Source organism: Anguilla anguilla, chromosome 10, assembly GCF_013347855.1.
Source record: "Anguilla anguilla isolate fAngAng1 chromosome 10, fAngAng1.pri, whole genome shotgun sequence".
Classification (NCBI taxonomy): Eukaryota; Metazoa; Chordata; class Actinopteri; order Anguilliformes; family Anguillidae; genus Anguilla; species Anguilla anguilla.
Genome location: NC_049210.1, coordinates 17,154,197 through 17,178,440, shown reverse-complemented (window position 1 = coordinate 17,178,440; position 24,244 = coordinate 17,154,197). Strand labels below are relative to the sequence as shown.

The following is a 24,244-nucleotide window of genomic DNA, read 5'->3' as shown; positions in this document are numbered from 1 at the left end:
CGCCTGAAGTTTGTAGGGAGCCATGAATGAGATTAACAAAGGCGCTCTGTGGACCCTTTTTGGCTGCCTTCCATGTCAACAGCTCTCGGGGTCAAAGGTCGCACTAACTACATTCATTCCCAGCAGACCCCTTGCTCCAAACACAAGCCCAGAGTAGTACAAATTCAGAACTTCACTTTAATCCCTTGAGATATTTCTGATCTCTCCACATGTTTCTTCTCAATTAAAGTGGAATCTCACCTTGGAAATGGAGAGGGGGAGAGAGCATGATAGATGGCGGAATGGGAGTGAGAGACAGAGCGAGAGAGAGAGAGAAAGAAAGAGAGAGAGAGAGAGGAAAAGAAAAGAAAGGAAAAGGAAAGAGTAATACTTCACCTTGCACATGTCAGGCTGGTCCCATGTCAGACTCCCACAAGCAAAATCAGGCACATGATTGGACACCTAAAGACAAAAGCTCTGACCCCCAGCTCTTGGGAGAATAAATCACTGATCACTTAATGGCGCTGTCAAATGCATATCACACCTGGCCAAAACCCTCCCGACCCAATTAGCGGGCTTTAAGCGAGAACCCCGGCTTTGCCGGATTACACCGGGACAGCGAGTCTCCCTCGCACACTGTTTGGCACGGCCTTTCACCGAAAGAATATCAGGATTTCATTTCCATCGTTCCGGCAACGGGCAAACACGTTATCGTCAGGTACCGGGTAAAGACTTTACCACCGAGACCGGTTCTGATTATGAACCGACAGGGTTCTCTCTTCCTGTGCTTCCAGGACCCCGGCACAACCGGCAGTCACCTCCACTTGTTTATTTACCGCGCGTTACGCCACAATTACTGTCAGGCACAATAACCACCCTCGGCGAGCCCTGTCCATAATTGCAGGTGAAATTAATTATTTCATAACGCGGGAAACGCCTCTAACTGCAGTCAACCGCAGCCCACTGTTTACATGATGCAGCAGCTAAAAGAGTCGCTTGTGATTTCTCCGCAGATCACACATCTGAAAATAAGCGAGACGGGATCTCAGCCAGCTGGAAACTTCACTATAGACCAACTGAGAGAAAGAGAGCGAGTGTGTGCACGGGGAAAAGGAGAAAAAAGAGAGAGAGAGGGAGGGGCGGGGGGGATAGAAACTAGGAAAAAGGATTTCAGATTATTGTTCGGCCGTATTTTTTCCTTGATCTCGCTCATTTTTCTTTGAGCCCGATCCCGGGCCCCGCCCCCGGGGCCCCCCCGTTTCCCCCTAGAAGAGCCGAGAGACTCAGCCGAGCGCTCACCGAACCCGCCGCACGTACCGCCCGCGGGGGGGGGTGGGGGTGAAAGGGGAAAAGGCCGCTCGATGACAGGGGGAACGCAGGCGGACGCGAGTCGCTCAGACGAAACACGGCGGCGCGGCGCGATCGGGTTTCAAAGCGCAGAGGCGGAGGCTTTCCGGGGCGCTGTGGATCGCGGCCCCTCCCGGGCCTCGCCCCGGAAACCTGCCGACGCCCAGCTGAAGCCGCTGCACGCCGGGGCCGTCATGCTACGCTACCGCCGAAACCGTCTAAGACACTTATAAATCACGAGAATCAATGTAGGGGAGCAACGAACATGGAAGCGCTAGGCTAACCATGCTACGCCAGCGCAGGGGCCAAACTGCGATGCCCGAGGTTCAACGTAGCCGCTTTAGCCCCGCCTGCGACAAAACTGACAAAAACCGCCGGGCCTTTCGCCCGACGCAACTCCGCCGGGTCACCTGACAGGTATCCGGGAGCCCAGCGGGGCCATCGCCATCTCGCGTTTCGACCCCCGGAGCACTCTCCCCCCCTACCGGCTTCGTCCGCGCAGACGGCGCGCCAGTCCCGCCTCCCGCGTCGTCACCGGGGGCCGCGAGAGCGGCGAGCGAGCGGGCGGCGATCTGAGGGCGATGGTTTTAACGCGTGTTCCGTCCCCGACGCCTGAAGCAGCTTGGAAGCAGCGCATTATGATGAATAATTCACCTCCTGACAGCGGGGCCCGCGCCAGAGCGGCTCGCCTTTGATGCGCCGGCTCCGCGGCCCGTCGGCCGCGAGCGCGCCGTGTTTACCGCCCCCCCCCCCCCACCCCCCACCCCCCCGCCGCGCGCCCTTTCAGACGCCACGCCGCACACTTCCTTTCTTCTCGCACCAGTAATTAAAGATCGCGGGGATCCCCCCCCCGTACGCCGCTCCTCTCTCTTTGTTACGCCAGCCGTTTTCAGACGCGCATACCGAATGCGCAGGTACGCGCCGCGTCCCCCCACCCCCCCCCCCCACCCCCCACAGCACAGCGTCTCGGGTCGGTCCCATCAAAGGAGAGGCTGTTTTTCGTCGGCCTCTTGTTTCTCCGGCAGCGCGGAGGAACGCACGCTCCTCGACTGATGAGACATTTTGGGAGATTAAACCCCCAAATGATGCGTGAACCCGGGGAGGAGCCTGTGTTCTCCTGTGTTCTCAGGACCAGATACCCAGAAGAGCATCATGGCATCATCAGCAGAGAAAGGAGGGGTTGGGGGGGGGGGGGGTGGAGTGATTGACTCTGGGTCGCTGTGATTGGATAATTGGCATTTTCTCAACAAAGCTGATGGTTGGCTAAACAGCACACATTAATTTCAAGTGGGCCATCTTTACATAATGTGCTTTCTGACCCATTTTGGTTGCATCGTCAAAAGGCTCAATCGGACACAAATAGATATTGCAATACCACATTTAATTTAAAATAATATATAAAGTGCAGTGTGTAAGTATTTGGACAGTGGTCGATGACACAATATTTGTTTTGTAATCCAGCAAATTAGAATCAAACTGATACAATATGAGTGCAGACTGTTTACATCCATACCCAGAGATCCATGAATGAATTAAAATAATGTTCAAACAATGTTTAAAAACAAAGTTGACACGTTGTAGGTTGTTTATGGAGGTGGTTTTAGTGAGGCAAATTACAGGTTGTGAAGTATGTGAAACTTACATAGGATGCCGATAGACTTTGGTACAGAAAGCAGTATAATATATGCCAGGGGGATGTTTTGTGGAAACAGTGGGGAGAGCAGGGTGTGTGAACATGCTGTTTGACCCTGTACCACTCAGCTTGTGACATGAAACTAAACTGAATAAATAAAATCTGACACACTGGAAAAACCAAGATGTCCACATACGTTAAGAAGACTCCAAGACACTCTTGCACTTCCATATGCACACATTCACACACTTTCATGCGAATACACTCTCTATGTCTAACTCTCTCACCTTAACACAGGATTTCGCACAAACACACTCAAACTTTAACACACAGGCACACATTTTCATACATGCACATACACAACATGGAAACTCTCGTAAACTCACATTCCAAGAAACACACACATACATGCAGACACGCTCACAGACACGCACAAGCACACGCGCATGCACGCACACACACGCGCACACACAGGTACTCACTGCTCTCACCTTAGGATGCAGAAGCAGCTGCGGGCTCCTGAAGACAGACGACAGAACCCAAACCTCTGTTTGCTCTCGATGTCCGTCAGCACAAAGGTGAAGTTCTGCCCCACCTGACTTAGTGTTAGACTGTGCCGAGAGAGAGAGAGAGAGAGAGAAAGTGGGCAAAAATTCACCATCACTGAAGGTCAACAGTTACCATCACTGAGGGCAAATAGCCACCATCACTGAGGGCAAACGGTCACCATCACTGAGGGCAAACGATCACCATCACTGAGGGCAAACGATCACCATCACTTAGGGCAAATAGCCACCATCAATGAGGGCAAACGGTCACCATCACTGAGGGCAAACGGTCACCATCACTGAGGGCAAACAGTCACCATCACTGAGGGCAAACGGTCACCATCACCGATGGCCGGCTTCCATGCTGATTGGCTTTCCTCCTATCTCCACTAGGGCAGGATGATATCAGCATAACAGGTATGCTTGTTCATTTAATTGAAGCAATAACCACAAAGATGAAATCAACGTGTTCGCACCTTGATTAAACAAACAATCCGGAGCAGCGGCGCTCCTTTCATCTCTCTCTCCGTCTTTTTAAATATTCCCCCGTTAATCTATGCAGCGCCTGCCTGGCGCTCCTAACCGCTCCTCAGAACCAACATCATCACGAATTTGCGAGAGCGGAGTGACAGACAGAGCGTGCCGATCAAACGTTTTTTTTTCCCGAGCGCGGCTCGGCTGGGCTTCCCGAATTCAAAGTCCCGTAAAACGGGTCTCAGGAACTGATGCGGTGAAATCCGCACGCGTGTGCGTCCGTGTGGGCGTGCGTGCCCGTGTGGGCGTGCCCGCGCGTCTACGTGCGCGACTCAGAGCTTTGGGGCGAATCAGAACGGGCTAGCGCGCTCTCCGCGGCGGTGCTCTGCGGAGGGTCCGTGGCTACGCGGGGGGGCGGGGGGGTCACGGTGACGCCCGTGTCCCCCGTTTCAACTTGTCGTGGCTAAACGCGGCGGCCGGGGGGGAGGGGGGGGGGGGGGGGGGGGCTTGGGTTAGCGGACGAGCTCAGCCACCGTTCAGACGTGACAAATGGTGCTGACGAGCGGCCGGCCCTGGGGGGCGGGGGGCGTGGGGGAGGTTTTGGGGGGGGTTGGGAGGAATGACAGCGGTGTGATCCGGGCCATCCCGGGAGGGGCATTGCCCTTTGTCTGTCCCTGCACCCCTCCACGGTCCACCGCAGGCAACCTGCTACAGCACGGGGCGGGGGGTGGGGGGGGGGGGGTGCATGATGGGAACACGCTCTCCAATTGGTTAGGGACAATAATAAAGCCTTCCAAGCGCTACCCGTCATATTTTTGCTTGAAAAAGCAGGACTTCCTAGGTAGTACTTCAATCTCACCTAGAGAGGGCGCTAGCATGCAATATCTGAGCCCCCGGCGCCACAACGTTTGAAGCCCTTAACTTTAATTAAATCAATTTAAATCTGTAGGCATCTATTTGGGGGGAAAAAAATTATATTACTTATATAGATTGATGTGAGTATATTATTTTACATCTGGTTGAAGTCGTATGATCGCAACCTAATAAATTAAAAGGCGAGGTTTGGGGAAACTTTGGAACACAGCCCTTGAATTTTAATGACCAGACAGTCAATCTGTCACCTGCATATCCGGTGACACTATAATTATACCTTCAATCCACCACGATGTCTATCCAAGGGAAAACTAACACTCTGGTATCAGGCCTTTGTAGGAGCTTGTAGGAATAGGAGTTATTGAGTGCAGAGAGCAGTTGCTCTCGATAACGTTCCAGTGCCGTTTCCTTCTGTTAGCATCACTGGCCTTCGGCCCATGTGACCCCCTGAGCAACCATAACGTGATTGGCCCTCCCGTCCAGCCTGACAATACTGGCACAATTAGGGATGCACATTTTTAAAAAAACAAAAACTAAACTAAATCTAAAAAAATAATAATAATATTTTATAATAATAATAATAATCGTTTATACCAAAACCTTCATATTCACCGCTGTGTTTTTATTCCACTTGAATTTATGCGGCCTCAGAGGTCCAGCCGCAGCCGATAGGATTACTTGAGAGGGGTAATGTTTTTGGTGCTGACGGTAAACTGAGTTGCACTTTGAAACCTAAGGCCCTGTAAGGGGACGCAGCAAATTTAGCTCCCATCTGGCCGCGTTAAATCACACTTAAAGAGACAGGAACCGCACAGGCTCGCCGGGTCTAGCTCTCTCACAGGGGTCCGGCCGCGGCCGCGGGCGGCTGAGGAGGTGCCTGATAACGCTACCTGTCTGCGTTGAAGGGGAAGCAGAACTTGGTCAGGGTCTGAAGAGTTTCCTGTGGAAAGAGAGAGGAGATAATTTACACACCTAACGGGACGAATAAATCGAAGCATTAACTGAGCCGCACCACATAACGGGGCACGGCCCGGAGAAACGGGAGGAGGGCGAGAGCAGGGGAGGAGGAGGAGGAGAAGAGAGCGCCTATCAATTAAAGAGCGGAGAGAGGGAGGGGGGGGGGGAAAGGACAGGAAGTGAGGGACCAGCAGCAGAAAGAGAGAGAGAGAGGGAGAAAGAGAGAGAGAGAGAGAGAGAGAGAGAGGCCGAGGGGGGGAAAAAAAAAAGACACAGAATCGGTCCATCACCCCAAATAATACCGCCGATGCAAAAAAAAAAAAAAAACGGAGAGAAAAGGAGAGAAGAAAGGACGCACAAAAGAAAACAGCGGTGGTGTGAGCTCGGGCCCCCGTACAGGGGAGCGGGTGGGGTGGTGGTAGCGGGGGGGGGGGGGGGGGGGGCGGTGCTCCGGAGAGCTAACAGGCCCCTGGGGGCCCGGCGCTGGCTGGCCATATGGGTAACAGTGAAAGAGAGGGGCCGGCGGGAGATGGCGGCGAGCGGGGCCGCCTCGGCCTCACTTTCAGCTGTTACCCAGGAGCCCCGGGCCTGGGGATTAGAGCCACGGGGTCCGGCCTGACAACAAAGAGACGGGGGGGCGGGGGGGGGGGGGGGTGGCGTGCAGGAAACCAGCCCGGCAACATCCGCTGATGTGGCTTGCGGGTGGGGGGTGGGGGGTTGGGGGTGGGTGGGCGGGGGGGAGATTACGCAGGAACACAAAAAAAACAGGGATTTTCTTGGAGGCAGCTCACAGGCCCTCGCCATCACAACGGCTCTCTGAGGGACTCTGCTGACAAGCAGGGGGGGGACAAACCCCACCGGCCCAGGTGCTATATTTGTCATTTGTCTCCAGGAGCCGATCCAGTAGGCGTCGCCTCCGGTTGCCACGGTAGCGGTCGGTGGGGAGGCTGGGGGGGTTGGATGGCACAGGGGTATACCCAAACCTCAAAGCCGTGATGCTGCAGCTACTAGTACCACCCCAGAGGGTGCCTAGCTGCTGTGAACAGTTGAGCGCGGCCGCGGCATGCTGGGAAACGCAGTCCTGAAGTACCTGGCGACTGCAACGCTTAATCACATTTCCTGTTTAGAAGAACTCTGCTGATGCAATTAAACTGGACGTGATACACAAGAGCCCACATCTACGCTCACCGGTCAGGGAACGCTGTTGGCCAGATCTGGCGCCCGTGGTCATATTAATCTGTTGGATACGCTTTCTCCAAACGCTGAAACTGGCTCTGGATGAGAGCGCCTGCTAACTAAACGCAACGTCATTCAACTTCCCTCAGCCCACGTCAGAGGGGTGGGAGGGTTATTCTCGGCCACGGGGAGGGACAGTAGGGACCTGGCACCCGCCGTTCAACACTGTCACTGCAAAAAGACTGTGACTAACAGAAAGTTGCGCCTGTTTGGTTGCTTTGGTTTCTTACACGGTTCCGGTCATGCCTGAGTCACCTCAGCTTATTCCCAGCACACTAAACCACGTTAGAGGAAACCGGAGCCACATACCACACACCAACCCCCCCCCCCCACCTCGCCCCCACCAGACGCCCCAACACCCCCCTGACACAGGGCCCGTAGGGGGTGGGGGGTGGGGAGTTGAGGGGGGGCTCAGCCAAAGATTAATAATCATCAACCCCATGCCTCCCCCCCCCCGACCACCACACCCTGTCTGTCACCGCACGGGGGTGGGGTGCGACGAAACGCGCTCTGTGGGCGGGGCCTCGGCGTCGCCGCTCCCCCGTAAACTGATGAGCCGCGCGATTCGCCGGGAGCTTCATCTGGAAGCGGCACCTGCAGTGCCCCGGCCCCAGTCAGGAGCTGTCTGTCAGCCCCTCCCGTTCATTGTGTTTGTCTGCGCGTCGTCGGCGAGGCCCCCCCCACCGCCCCCACCCCCCCCGCACCCCACCCCACCCCAATTCCCCGGGTTCAGCTTTGGATGACAAACAGCTAATTAATTTTCTGAAGCCAGGAGGAGCAGGGGCTTCAAGCTGCGGGGAAGAATCGCCTTCAGCGAAAATTTGGAACTTCTGAGATTAATTTAAGATCCGTTTACACGTGTAGCATTTGCATGAGCGCTAATAATGAATTATGACTGCGAAGTGAGTCAGAGCCTCCTTCGCTGCGCTCGCCGCCGCCGCCGCCGCCGCCGACATCCAGGGCGGGAGACGACGCGTGACGCCCCGCGCGTGACAGGAACGCGCGCACGCACACCTTGCGCGGAGACAGCCTGTGTGTGTACGAAAACACACCAGCGCGTACCAGCAACACGCGGCGCTCACGCACAAGGGCGCACCTGCACCGACAAGAGGAGCCGCTCACGCTCAGAACGCACGCCCCGGTAACACGTAGCGCGGATGCGCACGCACCTACATCACATACATGGCAGGCACACAGAGCTGCAGACAAGCTGCATATGTATGCCTGAAACACGCATGCAAACACATGGCGCGCGTACAAACCCACACAAACCCTCAGCATATGCACAAAAACACCAACACGCAAGCACGCTACATACGCAAACACTCACAGACAACATGAAGACCAATAAACACAAGAACGACAAAATACACACGTTCAGGAAATTGAATATACCGTAATATGTTGGAAATATATGGGCATAAAAAAACCAACTATAACTATCAGAAAGTGGCAATAATTATATATTTATAATAATTGTATGAATCATATATTGTGAATTGTTCCAAAACCTTCTTAAAATTCAAATTAAATGAATTTTCGGTATATTCAATTTCCATGCTGAATGCATAAAACACACATAAATACGCACTGCACAATGCAAACGTCACTGTACGAAGGGCACGCATAGAGTTACATGCAAAAACAAGAACTCGTGGGAAAAATAATGCAAAACGCAAGTGCAAAGCATGCAGCGATGTAGACCAAACTGCTACAAATTACTCAAATAATATCAATGAAACTTCACAAAAAACAGCCCTTATCAGAAGTGGACATGGCAGCACTACTGGCCTACTTTATTTAAGAGCAGAAAAAGATAGCTGAAAAAGACTCTTAATACCCCCAACATGATTTACACCACACCTAGTGCCACCGGTACACAGTAATATACAACTCTGCATCCCTCCCTTTTAAGTCACACTGCCGGAGGAATACTAGTTCCTGTGCACCCGGCTATCATTTCTATCTTAATTTCCAGTCCTTCAGAAGAAGCGGCACCTTTATTAGTTTCACACTTAAAATGATGTACAGAAAGGTTACTTAACTGAAACGATCGGGCCTTTAGTTTTAACGAGTGCATACATCATAAAGCAATCTGAGACCAATGATCATCCGTCATTATTGAGACGCTGCGGCAGCTCGGGGATCCAGCCCACGGAATGGGAAACAGATTTGGGAGAGGGGAGGGGATGGGGTGGGGGGGGGCAGGCGGGAGGGAGCATGTGTGCGTGTGTGTGTGCGTGTGCGTGCCCGCGCGCGTTACCATGCCGTGCGTCCAGGTCCCGCGCCGCGAGGTGAGAGGGCCGGTGTGCGCCTTGCTTTATTGCAACACCCCCCCCCCCCCAAAACCGATGAGTCGGCCAGACTTTTAATTGCAGCGCCGGGGGCCCCTGAGGGCCCCTCTCCCCGATGCTCTGGGGTCCGACAGGCCGCCCTGCTGCTGCTGCCGCCGCCGCCGCCGCGCGGACGGAGAGCCCGAGCGGGTCCTGATCCCGTCCCCGGGGCCCCGCCACGCTGTCACTTCCTGCCCCGATGGCTCGCACCTGGGCCCCTGCTCTCCGTCAAAAGCCCCCGCCCCCGCCCCCGCCCCCTCCTCCCTGACATTATCCAGCTCACAGCGCCCGTCTATAAGCCCCTCCTGATCGATAGGCCGGGGCGCTGGCGGTATCGACGGGCAGACTCCGCGCGCATCGATCGCTTCAGGCTTCTCCGGCCAAGTTTTTTTTTTAAGATAATTGGACCCGGGAACCGGTCTTTGACACGAGCGACACCGGCGTACGATGCTGAACTCCGGACTGTGAGCGCACGGTATCGGACTGAGCTTACCCGGCTGTGGACTGTGGGAATGGGGGGGGTGGGGGTGGGGTGAGAGAGAAATTTGGTTGAGTGTTACAGCAGCCCACAGCAATCACTGGCAGAAATACACCTTTACTGGAGTGGGACTTAAACCGAACTCATCAGGATTCAAAATTAGCATGAAGGATACCCATAATGTGGGAATACCCACATTCAATATGAAGATCACTGCTAACTCCCCAACAACAGAAAAGTACTTATGCGACATACAAAAATGAATATTTAAATATAATTGTACCCATTGCGCTTGCAAGCAACAATGCTCTATATGGCCACTCTGGATAAGGGAGCTTGCCTTATGCAAGCACATACACACATATTCAAATAAAAAACATGCATTATTGCATTACTATCATCATAATTAATGATGATGATCATCGCCACATTCACGGTGATGATGATCATAAGGGTGGTAGTGATTATGCTGGTAATTACTTACGGAAGGAACGGATTTTGTCCTTATCTTCCCCAATCTCACAACACCCCCCCCTGCCCCCCCCCCCCCCCCCCCCCCCCCCCCCCCCCCCCCCCCACCTTCCCCATTCCACACCCCCTCCTCCGGCTCACACAATTCCTCTCAGAGTCTTTAAATTAGTGTCCACGAAATGATGAAATGCTTTAATAAAAGCAAGGACAGCAATATTGATACTTCATTATTAAGCAGCTGGAAAACAGCGCATTACGTCCCCATTAGATGCAATAACGGAAGCAGGGGCCTCATTTGTTTCAATGAGCAACTGAACTGGTTATGGATCTTAAATTACTCAAATTAGTGACACAGGAACAGGGTCCTTTTCAATATATTAATATTAAAAACTCGGGAGTTTGGGTAAAGAACGGCCACGTTTGAACAAACAAAGCTCTTTGCCCAACAACGACAAAAAATAAATAAATAAAAAAATTCCAGCAGCAAACAAAAAAAAAAAAACAGACATGAGAGAATACAACAAACAATAAATAACACCACATCTACAAAGAAACTCTTACAAATGCTCTTTGTATGAAGTTCTGCAAATAAAAGCCAAAAAATAAAAGTCATTAACGGTCACCAAGACACACTTCCCTGTCCTCTGGAGTCCTCTCGCAATAAAAAACAAAACACAATCGTTTCAAGTGAAAGAACGAAAAAGTTGCGATCTCGTTTTTTTGTTCTGATCATTCTCATTACTGCCACAGTTCTGCCGCTCCACAAAGTGAAACTACAGCAAGGGCTGCCCAGGGCCACAGCCATGGCTACCCTGCATAACTCTTCCTCTGCGTCTCGCACACAGAGGACAACGCTAACAAACACACACAAGCACATACAGTACACACACACAAACGTGAACATATACGCTCAGGCATACACACAGACGCACATTCAGACGCACTAATTAAAGCCACTCATTCAGGTACGGGTGCATTCACAAACATACATACACGTGTACAGAGACTCCCATTCATACTGTATATAAAATCTCAAATATAGGCATACAAATTCCATGTTGTGCACACTCATACTAACTCTCTCACACTCATGAATGCACTCCCACAAATATGCATGCAACAAAACTCTCATGCATGTATCCACACAGACAGACATACACGGGCACACAAACAGCCATGTAGACCCACACTGGCACGCATACACTCATGCATGAATACACACACACACACGTATCTACCTATGCATTAATTTTGACATACAGACAGAGACACAAACATGCGTGTACACTACATACATATACATACACACAGATAGACAGTCAGACACACACACACAGACAACCAGACAGACAAAAGCACACACACACACCTGCACATGCATATACACACACACACACGCACAGAAAGACACACACACACACATGCACGCAGAGAAAGACTCCACACACACACACACACACACACACACACACACAGAGCTGACATGGACTGCTCTCCCAGGACTCCATCACTCTCTGTGTTGGTAATGAGGCCTTGCTGAGCTCCTCACACTGGCCCCTCTCCCAGGGGCACCCTGAAACCCTGCTCCTCTGCAGCCTGCTGGCCACCAGGCCTTTCTGCTCACATCACCCACACACACACACACACACACACACACACACACACACACACTCACACACAGACACAGACTCACACACCACAGACACACACACACACACACACATCACATACACATACACACACACACACACACACACAACCCACAGACAGACACAGACTCACACACACACACATACATACACATACACACGCACACACACACATCACATACACATACACGCGCACACACACACCACACACAGACACATCAAATACACACACACACACACACACACACACACAGACTCAGACACACACAGACACATCACATGTACACCCACACGCAGACACAGACACAGACACACCACCCACAGACACAGACACACATCACATACACACACACACACATCACATACACAAACACACCCAGACACATCACATACACACAGACACACACACACACACACACACACACACACACATCACAGACACATCACATGCACACAGATACACTCACACACACACACACACGTATACACACACACTCACACACAAACACACTTTCTCCCTGGACAAATTACATTCACATAAGCAAGTGCACTTATGCAATAAAAAACTGATATTTGGCCACGCTTTTTGATTCCTTTACATCAACATGGAGACAATCATACAGAGCATCAATCGTATTGTCAGGTCCATGAAGTCCGTTAATATATCTGCGAAATAATATTTTTAGTTGTCATTTAACATCATCATTTCCCTGTGATAAGATAGTATTTCTACTATATTGTATTGACTGTTTTGCATTACACTAAAAATCGGATGACTAGTATTGCAAACGAAAATAGCACTGCATGGACAAACAACTAGCCAGGAGGCTACTGTTTTAATGTTTAGTTAACTGCACCGTAAGTGATTAACCCTGAACTGTGATGACTATGCAAATGAATTTTTTCTTTGATTTTTTTTTCTTCTGGAAATTAGAACCACATATAACTGAAGGCACAAGCGCTATAGAACATATTAGTGCTTATCAGAGCCGTATGCTGCCTTGTTTACATCCGCAGCCTTGTATTGGCCAGGGAGCCATCCATTTGGGAAAGTGTGAAAACTAGAAAACAGACAGAAAATGATCAGTCGCAAAGTGGATTAGACCAGTACTGGGGAATCTACCCAGGATGTCCCCAATCACATCCAGGCTCAACGTGAACAGGGTTTTTAAAATCCTGCTTTCTTATTTATCGTGGAACAGATTACGTTTTGGACCGAACCACTTGCGGTGCGGTCGACTAAACGAAAAGTCAGCCTCCGGGCTCATACTGTGAAACCGCACCAAACATTTCTGTGTTGCTCTAAGGCGAACAGAACAACAATCTGAGAGCCGTTTGGAAAAAATAAGCCTTCTCAGTAAGCCGTACTGTCAAACAGGGACGAGCGACGGCCTGACCAAGTTCCCCCGTGTGACCGCACAGTTCTCCACCTTTACTGTACCTCAGAAAAGCAGAGATAATCTCCATTTCAGGGATTCACACAGGTAACCACAGTGACCCAGAGAGCCATAACCCGCTCAAACATGCAACTCCGTAGCATTCCTGGTTACGAGCACCCAAGAGAACTGTGATTCTTCAAATACGCGGCTGGTTATTTTTCTGCAGTGGCAAGACATTTTAAGCCTTAAAAAAACAAAATGTGTCAAATTTTACCAGAGGAAAGGGATAATATTCACCCCAATACATGGGATGCACTTAGTGAGGATGGATTTAAACCATTTTTTTTTTATCTCAATAGGTTATTGTTTTGCATTACATTGGTATATTCTTTTAAAAAAGGTTGGTCTAAAAACACAGAAAACTGCATGATGCAATTTGAGCAAACACACAACTCACATGATACAACGTGTGGCCAACAAGAGGCAGGAGAGACAGGATGTTAAAAACGTCTAGCAAAATGACCATACCTGTGTGTCCAAGTAAAGGCTGTGCTGGGATTTAAGAGGCACATGCCCACACTGCACCTAGGTTTTATGAAATCCACCGCATAATTCACATGAAAGCACAAGAAGGTAGACAAATATCTATGACTAGCTCATTAAGGATTAAACATGATTTGAATACACTCACCACTTCTTAAAAAATGTTAATTAAATGTTACCCAATGCACAGATCTTGGGAGTTTTTTTTTTCAGAACAAACTGAATGTTCTCTGAACCAACCCAATGACAGCTTGCCTTTAATTCTCTTTCACGGACTCCTTGAATGAAAAAGCAGGTATTAAAGTGAAGATGAATTTTTCAAACTATTCCAAAGGCTGCATGATTTTTATACTGTCATTACCACACCACGCGGCGGATTCAATAATCACCGTGTCATCGCTGCTCCTCTCCCGCTGCTCACCTAAGCTCATCTGTGATGAGTGCTCTGGCACGAAATGACTGCTGTGCCTCACCTAAGTGGGTGCATGGCGGTAGAGGGGAGTTCAGCGAAAAGTACAAAGAGATTCTGTACAACTTATTACAGCCGTATTATTCACTCTTAATGTTCCACTGATTATTCTCCGCTAAGAATTCCAAAGCTTCCATTGCAACCGAAGCAGCTAATTTAACGACGGCTCGCGTAAACAACGTAAAACAGTAAAACAAACAATCGTTCCGGAGAATTCAGTCTCCTGGATGGAATGTTGTATTACACGTGTATCATCATCACTGGGGAGGTAAGCAGAGCGCGCTCACAGGGTATTTCTCACAGCACTGAAACGCAGCAGTTCATCGGGTGACGGCTCCCGCGCAGACGCGTCGAAGGCGGCGACTGCGTCCGGTGGGCGTGTCCTCCGAGGTCAGCGCTTGCCCTCTCCCGGCCCGCGCGCTCTTAATAAGCCGAGGGCCGTTTCGCTCCCTCGTCCTCAAAGCCGCCATTACAAAACGGGGAAAAATGAAAATCTTTTCAATGTATAATTTATGCAAATCCGGTCTACAAAAAAAAAAAAAAAGACAAACATTTATTAAGCCTTTCTTCTGTTGTCTTTTTGTCTATTTTTTTTAAGCTGCCCTTATGGAAGAGTGGGGAGAAAAGCGGTGTGATGGTTTTTCGGAGGGGGGGGGGGTGCTGGGGGGGTTGAAGGAGTACGTGTAGCTAAGGGCCCCGGGCATGAATATTCAGCAGGATTGTAGCGGGATCCGAAGCGGGGCCCTTCCACGGGGCCCCGTGCAGGACCGCGCCGAACAAAGCCGGTCGGGTTAGGGAGGAGCGGCAGACGCCGGACGGCGCGGCCGGGGATGGCGGTACCGGTATCGGCTCCGGCCCGACGCGTGGCCCGGCCCCCGCCCGGTCCCGGTTCTTCCCGCCCGTCCGCGGTCGCTGTGTCTGCCGGGCTCCTCCGCCCGGGATGGCAACCGAGAGGCATTATGCAAATTCCCCCCCCACACTTTCAGCGTCTCTCCTCCTCTCCCCCACTTCTCCTGCCCGGCTGTAGCGAGCGCTCACCAGAGGATTGGTTTCAGCAGCCCTCCGCCGCGCGCTGGATCTGTTTGCCTTAGGGCCCGACTGCTTGTTTTGACAGAGGATCCCCCAGACGGTTGGGATTAGGCGAGCTTGTTTAGATAAACTAGAGGGGGGAAAATCAAGGCCTTCTTCGGGTACCTCGGTTGCTGGAGCTCCTGCAAAGCCAGATGCCTCCCGCTTTCATCCCTGTCTGGACTACCCCTGTGCCCCCCTCCCCTCCCCTCTCCTCCCCTCCCGCCCCCCAACCCCCAGTCTCTCTCCATGCCACGGGCCCTGTCACTGGAGCGGGCGCTAGCACACGAGCGCATAATACTGCGACACACACGCACACACACACACGCACGCACACACACGCACACACACGCACACACACACACGCACACGCTACAATATGTGCAACACATCCATAGCAACGCTGAGGCACACGCACAGCAACGCCGAAGCACATTCGCGGTAACACTGAGACGCGCGGCAACCGATTGGCGGTAACAGACACTCGAGGAGGCTTTGACCCCAACCCCGAGACGAACAGCAACACACAAAGACACAGCTCCACGCCCCGCAATGTAACATCGAGGCGCGTTCACAGCAAAGCACAGAGAAAATGATGCACGCTAGAGGTGTTCAGGGGTCTAGTGGAAACGGAACAGCCGAGACCTGACCCGAGAACGGACTCCTGTGTCCAGAATGCTAAATCTAATCCCGTCCAGCAGTCTCAGGTTTCAGGTATGCACATAATACCCAAGAGATGAGAATATATTGGGAATGCATTTATGACTTAGAAACCCAAAGGAGATGTACTGTACTGCCATTTCAGTAGTATTTAATGGGCAGACTGGCTAAGAAAATCCTGTGTTCCTGTGGCCAGGGCTGTCTGCAAGGTTTTCAGCTTTGGTGTACCTCGCCGAGCATCGTAAGTGTGAATGCCCTGCTTTTATTTTGAAATATTATTGCTCCAGGTTTAATGCCTGTTTATAATTCCGGAACTTTGTTTATAATTTAAAGTCGTCCATGTTTTATAAATTAAATAGCCTATTTAGCTCACTTAAGTATTTAAGCCAACATTCATTTTTATATCTTCTGCTTCTTATTTTAGATATCGTCATTTCAGAGATATTTTATTTTCATTATTACATCAGTTGCACTACCTGATGGTTGTATTTTGAGCTCAGCACAAGACAAGTATGCTTAAACTCTTTTGAACAAAGCAATTTAGCTAAAACATTCCTACACACACTCTGTATTTAAAGCATGTGTGCACTGTATTAATTAAACTGTATTTTGAGATCACATAAGTAAGAAGTTGGGTGTTGTGACAGATTATTTTGGTTAGCAACGTTAAAGTTGAAAATGAGTATTTGCCGAATTAGCCTATTATTGAACGGTTTGGAAATTGCTTTGGCTTGGTCAATGTGCAATACGGTCTGACCGGATCTACTTTGGGTCTGGTCAGATTTGGGTAGGGATCCCTTGTGTCTAGTCTATGTTGGTTATGGCACTTTGGACCCAGAGACCTCTACTACACACCGGCAGTCACATAGAGACACATTCTCTGCAACACCAAAGGCTTGTCTCACACACTACATCAAACCACAAAAAAGATCCCAGTCCTCTCAATAGTGAAATTTTGTGCGTAATTTCAGTAATTTTACAAACCAACTGGTGTCATGAGTATCGATACGGTCGGTATTTTATTATGCTGATTTTAATTACAACAGACAGCGCGCATCTGTGGCTAATAAAGCAGATTCTAAAGTGTACTAGGAGGAAACAAGACAAAATTTTCCAGTCATATTGTTCAGGAGACGAAGTGGCTCAAAATGGTTGCCAGAGATTAAATGAATGCCTAATGAGTGTCCTTCTAGGAATACATCTTTTGTAGCACGATTTCAAAATAGAAATTTTTAATGACAAAATATGACCACCCTAATCCAGAGGAATGCGCAAAATATACCATTAAAATGTCAGACACCTGATTCTTGGCTCCACCTGCTATGGACGCTAACTTTGCTCCAATTTTACAATGTTAATAAAAGATATGACGATTAATAGAGAATGTAGAATCTTCCACCTGCCACCCCCAGTAGAAGGCAATTGAATATTTAATTCATTAATGTCAGGGAGGTTAAACTGGAATTTTACAGCTTCTGATTTGAATTGTATTCCGCTCTTGTCAAAAACAGGCTGTTAGACTGACACAACACAGTCCCTGTGCAGACGCGACGGCACGCCGCAGCACAGATGAAAAGGAATCAATACCTCACACGTCCCAGCATAATCAAGAAAGAAAGAGCCCAAAGACACACAAACGCACGCGCACACACACACACACACACGCACACACACACACACACACACACACACACACTCACGGGCACACACGCACGTGCACACACACACACGCACACACACATACACACACACACACACACACAGACACAACACACGCACGCACGCACAACACACACACACACACACACACGCACACACACACACACACACGCACATGCACACACACACACACACACACACACACACACACACGCACACACACACACACACACGCACATGCACACACACACAGACGCACACACACACACACACACACACACACACACACACAACGCACACACACACACACGCACACACACGCAACACACGCACACGCACACACACACAGACGCACACACGCACACACACACACATGCGCACACACACACATGCGCACACGCACACACAGACGCACATACACACAACACACACATACGCAAACACAATCACAAACACTCAAAAACAATAAAGCATTTACCGTCCAATTCAATTACGGATTTCATATATAACGTTTCATTTTTTAAATATTTTACGAAATACTTTGTTTTTAGGGAACCATATGGGTTTCATTTATGCAGTCCGGCGAGGGCTTCATCTGGCACAGACAGCTGTGAAGCCCGGTGTCAAGGGCTGGTACTGCTCCGCCTGAGGGGCTTCAACTACTTCAGCGCCCGAGGACAACTAGGACATTAATGAATGATGGTACGGGGAACAGGGAAGGGCTGGGGGGGCGGCGGGTGGGGGGGGGGGGTTGAGAATGGGAAATGGGGATGGGGGGGTGGGTGATGGGGAGAGGTACAGGGAAGAGGGGCGGGGGGGTGGTATGGGGAATGGTGGGTAGGGGGGGGGATGGGGACCAGATATGGGGGTAAATGGAATATGGGGGTAAATGGGGGTAAACGAGGTATGGGGAACAGAGGTGGGAGAGTAAATTGTAAGGGGTCAGGGATAAGGGTGGCAGTGTAAAGAAAAGGGTTTGGAAAGTCGGGGGGGAGGGGGGGGGTTTGTCTTAAAGAATCGAGGGGGGTGCGCACGGGGAGGGGGTGTAGAGAACAGGGGAACAGGGGAGGGGGGTTCCTCTTTCAGCGTACGCAAACGAGAAGAACCGCTTCCCCGGAACAGAAAGGAAAAAAACCACGAAACGCGGCCGTCCAGGCTCCGCTTGGCCCTCCCTCTCTCTCTCTCCGCGTCTTTAAGACAGGAAGTTGAGGGCGGCGGCCCGGCTCCCCCTGCGGCCGCCGCTCGGCGCGCAGTTCCGTCGCGTAGAGACAACCGGAGGACTCGGTCTCCACGGCAACTCCGCTCGTACGGAGCCGCCGCCGCCCTCCCGGGACTCTTAAAAACAACTCCAAATCAATGGAGGAGAAGGGGAGCGAGGAAGGGGAAGGTCTCGAAGGAGGGGGGGGGGGGGGGGGGGGGGGAGGGAGGTGGGTGGAGGAGGACGCCGTGGCCCGAGGGGTGATGTCAGCCCATTAAACTGATTTCACAGGTTCCCTTAACGAAGGCACCGGCGAGTTAAAGGGCAGGAAGCGTCTTATTCCGCCGTTTCCCGAGCGCCGGGCCGGCGAGGCGCACTGAGAGCTCCCGACAAACAGGCGTGAAGCGGGGCAGCTGCTCGGTCACCCCTCTCAGGACCCCGAGCGCGCCGCGCCGCCGCAAACACAGGTGCGCCCGAGCGCCGGCCATCGATTCCCCCAGACCCAGCAAACCTCACTTTAGCCCCTTGTTTGATAACCCCCCCCTCCCCCCTCCCCCCTCCTCCTCCTCCTCCTCCTCCTCCACCAGTCATGTGATGAAGAACTCTGCCAGGAATGCTGAGCTAAAGCGTGGTGAAGTCAAAACATCCTCTCCTCCCTCTCCTTCTCTCACTCCCTCTCTCTCACACTCTGCCTCACACTCTCTCACTCCCTCTCCCTCACTTCCTACCTCTCAACACCCCTTTCCCCCCCTACTCCACTCCCCCCGTACATAAACCTCTTTATTTACTCGTCCTTCCTCTTCCTACGTCTCCCATTTCATGATCCTGCACTCCGCCATTCTTGTCTGTACCGTTCCTTCTTCCTCTCTCATCCCTCTCTCATCCCTCTATCATTCTCCGATGCCAGACGGCTTCCTTCACATGCTGCATATGTTTAACTCTGGGATTTTCTTCCAATCTTGATCATTTGTTGAAGCAGCCTGTTTGCAGTTAAAAACATACAGTAGCTATAATTTCAGGTATGATTCAAAATCTAGATATTTTGATAATAGAGATGTTTTTAAAAGCAGCGCTTTTTGTTGTTCTTTTGCTTATCCACAGAAAATTCTTAATATATTTCTTTCCCTTTATAAAAACGAAGGCTTGTTGTATTTTGCTGGTGTTGCCGCAGTTGCATTCTCTCCTTCCTCCTTCTATGTGTCCCGGGTGCTTATTTTCCTGAACACGGGCGTCAGCACAAATGTAGTGTTGATCTGCTCCCTCTGTGAACTGCCTTGGCACCCACAACCCCCCTCCCTCGCCACCCCCCCCCCCCCCCCCAGCCCCCCCCTCACCGCTCTACCCCCTGCCCCCCTCCAGGTGAGGCGCGTCTCTCAGTGCGTCCTGCGCAGCTGCGATGTGGAGGGCCTGGGAGGACACTCTGGGGGGGCGGGGGTGGGGGTGGGGGGGGGTGGGGTCACATGACACACCAGGCTGAAAGAGTCACAGCCCCCCACCGCGCGCAAATCCACCCGACCAGGAAGAACAGAACCGCCACACCGCATCGAAGCCCAGGACAAGACTGCCTCGAGCCCGGAACGTTCTCCCCGTTCGTGTGAGAAAAACAAAGTGGAAGTAAAGTCTCTTTCCCATTTGCTATTTGCCTAACTTCTCCCTCTCCTTTTTTTTAGAGGTCACTCATTTGAATATTCCCTCATTAAAGACTAATTCCGGCATTTTTTTTTTCCCCGGCAAGTTAAAATAATCCACAGCCCGGCGACATCAAAGGCTTCGGAACTTCAAAAATCACATTTCAAAATTACTAAAGTACCTCATTGCATTAAGTTTCCTCAAAATATGCAGCAGCTGCCTAATTTAAAGGATTCAAAGCACAAATGTCACTGCAGTCTGGTCGTGTCAAAGAGGACAACAGCTAAAGGAGAGAGAGGGGAAAAAAACTTGGGGCGAGCGAAACGGGCTTTGTTTTAATTACAAGCAAGAAAAAAGGAGGGGAAAACGAAGAGATCCTGCTCGTTATGCCATCACTTTGTATCAAACAACTTATTTACATATCAGATTACATCCCTCATGCAAACGGCAAGATCTATCGCCGTGGAGGCAGGACGAACAAAATAATGAGACAGGGCCATTTTTCTGCTCTTTTTCAAACACATATATATATGCGTGTGTGCGCTTGTACTCATTAATGTGTTTGAGCATGTGTATGTGTTCGTGTGTGACTGTATCTGAGAGTGTTTTGCAGCATACGTGTGCATGTGCACGCCTGCATACATACATGCGTTCTTTTATACTGTATGTATAGTGAGCTCCATAATGTTCGGGACAAAGTCATATTTTTTATTGATTTAGCTCTACTCCACAATTTTAGATTTGTAATCAAACAATTGCATCTGTATACATTTTGGCTCACCACGTAGAAATGACAGCACTTTGTATAAATAGTCCCCCCCCCCGTTTCAGGGCATCATAATGTTTGGGACAAATGGCGTCACAGGTGTTTCTGATTAGTCAAGTGTGTTCAATTGCTTCCTTAGTGCAGGTATAAGAGATGTCTGTATCTCGTTTTGAGTCTAACCTTTTGATTGCCTTTGGAGTCTGTTACTGGCATTTGTCAACAACATGACGGGTTGTACCAATGAAAGTCAAGGAAGACATTATGAGGCTGCAAAACAAGAAAGAAAACAAACAGACAGAGACTGTACGCCAAACCTTAGGCTATCCAAAATCAACTGCTTGGAACATCAATGAAAAGAAAGAGAGCACTGGTGAGCTCAGAAATCACAAAGAGCCTGGTAAGTCAAGGAAGACTTCCACAGTTGAGAACCAAAGAATTCCCAAAATAATGAAGAAAAACCCCCCAAACAGCTGCCCAGCAGATCAGGAACACAAGTAGGCAGGTGCGGATGTGTCAGGGACTACTGTCCACAGAAGACTTCACAAACAGAACTACAGAAGCTACGCTACAAGATGCAAACTAGTTGGCCGCAAAAACAAGATGGCCAGGTTACAGTTTGCTAAGAAGCATTTACAACAGCCTGCAGAGTTCAGGAAAAAGGTCTTGTGGATAAAGTAGACCAAGATTCACAAGTGATGGCAAGAGCAACATATGAAGGTCAATACGAACTGCCCAAGACCCTAAGCACTCCCCCATCTGTGAAACAGGGTAGTGGGGAGTGTTATGGTTTGGGCATATATGGCTGCCACAGATACTGGCTCGCTTGCCTTCATGGAAGATGCAACTGCTGATAGCAGCAGCAGAATTAAATCTTAAGTGCACTGAAGCATCTTATCTGCTCATGTTCAACCAGATGCCTCCAAATGTATTGCGTTTGTCTTGGTTTACCAGGCTCTTTGTGATTTCTGAACACACCAGGGCTCTCTTTCTTCGTAAGATGTTCCAAACACTTGGTTTTGGTTGGCCTAAGGTTTAGCCTATGTCTGAATGTTTCACTTCTCAGCCTCATAACGGCTTCCTTGACTTTCACTGGCATAACTCTGCTCGTCGTGTTGACAAATGTCAAAAACAGACTACAAAGGCAATCAAAATCTTAGAATCAAGACTTGATATGCCACAATTTTATATTAGTAATCAAATAATTTGCATGTGATTAAAGTACAAATTCTCAGTTTTTATTGAAGGGTACTTAATATACTTTGGTTTCACCTTGTAGAAATTACAGCACTTAATACATAACCCCCCATTTCAGGGCACCATAATGTTTGGGACATATTAATGTTATGTAAATGAAAGTAGTTGTGTTTCGTACTCGCATATCCTTTGCATGCAATGATTGCTTGAAGTCTGTGACCCAAAGACATCACCAGGTGCTGAGTATCTCTGGTGATGCTTTGCCAGGCCTGTACTGCAGCCATCTTCAGCTGCTATTAGGGGTTTAGTTGCCTTAAGTTTTTTCTTCAGTATATGAAGCACATGTTCAATTGGAGTCAGATCAGATGACTTGGCCAGTCAAGAATTTTCCCGTTATTGGCTTTAAAAAACTACTTTTAGCAGAATGTTTGGGATCAATGTCTTGCTGTTGGATGCAGTGCTGTCCAATGAATTTGGAAGTATTTGCTTGAAAGTGAGCAGAGGAGATTCTTCAGTACACTTCAAAATTCATTTTACTGCTGCTATCTGCAGTTACATCATCAATGAAGACAAGTCAGCCACTAATTGTGGCTGACATGCATGCCCGAACCATAGCAGCCCCACCACCATGCTGCATAGATAGTTTCATAGGGGGCAAGGGGTTTTTTGGATCTTGGGCAGTTCATTTTGGCCTCCATTTTTGGTCTCGCCATAACTGTGATACAAGTACATTTTGATCTCATCTGTCCACAAAGACCATTTTCCAGAACTCCACAGGCTCTTTTAGGAACTTCTTAGCCAACTGTAACCTGGCCATCCTGTTTTTGCAGTTAACTAGTGATGTGCATCTTGCTGTGTAGCGAGCCTCAGTACTTCTGTTAATGAAGTGTTCTGCGCACAGTAGTCACTGAAACATCTACACATGCCTCCTGAAGAAGTGTTTCTGATCTGTTGGACAGGTGTTTGGGGGGTTTTCTTAATTATGGTGTGAATTTCTTGATCATTAACTGTAGAGGTCTGCCTTAGCCTACCAGGCCCTTTGCTTTTACTGAGCTCACCTTCTTAATGATGTCCCAAACAGTTGAATTGGTAAGCCTAAGGTTTGGCAGATGTCTGAATGTTTTTTTTTTCTCTGCTAGTCTCCTCATGGTCCTCATGCAAACAAATGCCAATAACAGACTCCAAAGGCAGTCAAATACCTAAAATCAAGACTAGATACTGAAAGGTCTATTATACCTGCACTAGGGAAACAATTGAACATACATGACTAATCTGAGACACCTGTGAGGCCATTTGTCCCAAACATTATGGTGCCCTGAAAAGGGAGGACTATGTATATAAAGTGCTGTAATCTCTATGTGGTGAAACCAAAATGTATGAAAATACACTCCAATAAAAGAGAATGTGCGCTTCAATGTTATGGGAATTGTTTGATTACAAATCTAAAATTGTGAAATACAGAGTCAAATCAAGAAAAAAACATATCTATGTCTCTGTCCAATACATTATGGAGCTCACTGTGTGTGGGTCTATGTGCACACACACACACATACGCACGCACATATAAACACGTACAAAATCAAATTCTTCTGGAGCAATGGCTAATTTATGAACTCTCACTGCCTGTTTGGTCTTGGCAGATTATTAAGAGCCCGCAGCTGAGTATGGATAATGGAGAGTGGCACATGATTGGTCGCTCTA

General features: G+C 49.6%; 1 protein-coding gene across 1 annotated transcript in view; it reads right to left on the bottom strand.

Annotated features, from left to right (window-relative positions):
- Positions 1 to 24,244, bottom strand: part of dennd1a (DENN/MADD domain containing 1A) — a 134,757-nt gene that overhangs the window by 75,115 nt on the left and 35,398 nt on the right. Inside the window, exons 4-5 of the mRNA XM_035379310.1 lie at positions 5,745 to 5,794; positions 3,451 to 3,570 (exon numbers count right to left, since the gene is read on the bottom strand). Of these exons, the coding sequence (XP_035235201.1) occupies positions 3,451 to 3,570; positions 5,745 to 5,794 (170 nt within the window). The remainder of the gene's footprint in view (positions 1 to 3,450; positions 3,571 to 5,744; positions 5,795 to 24,244) is intronic.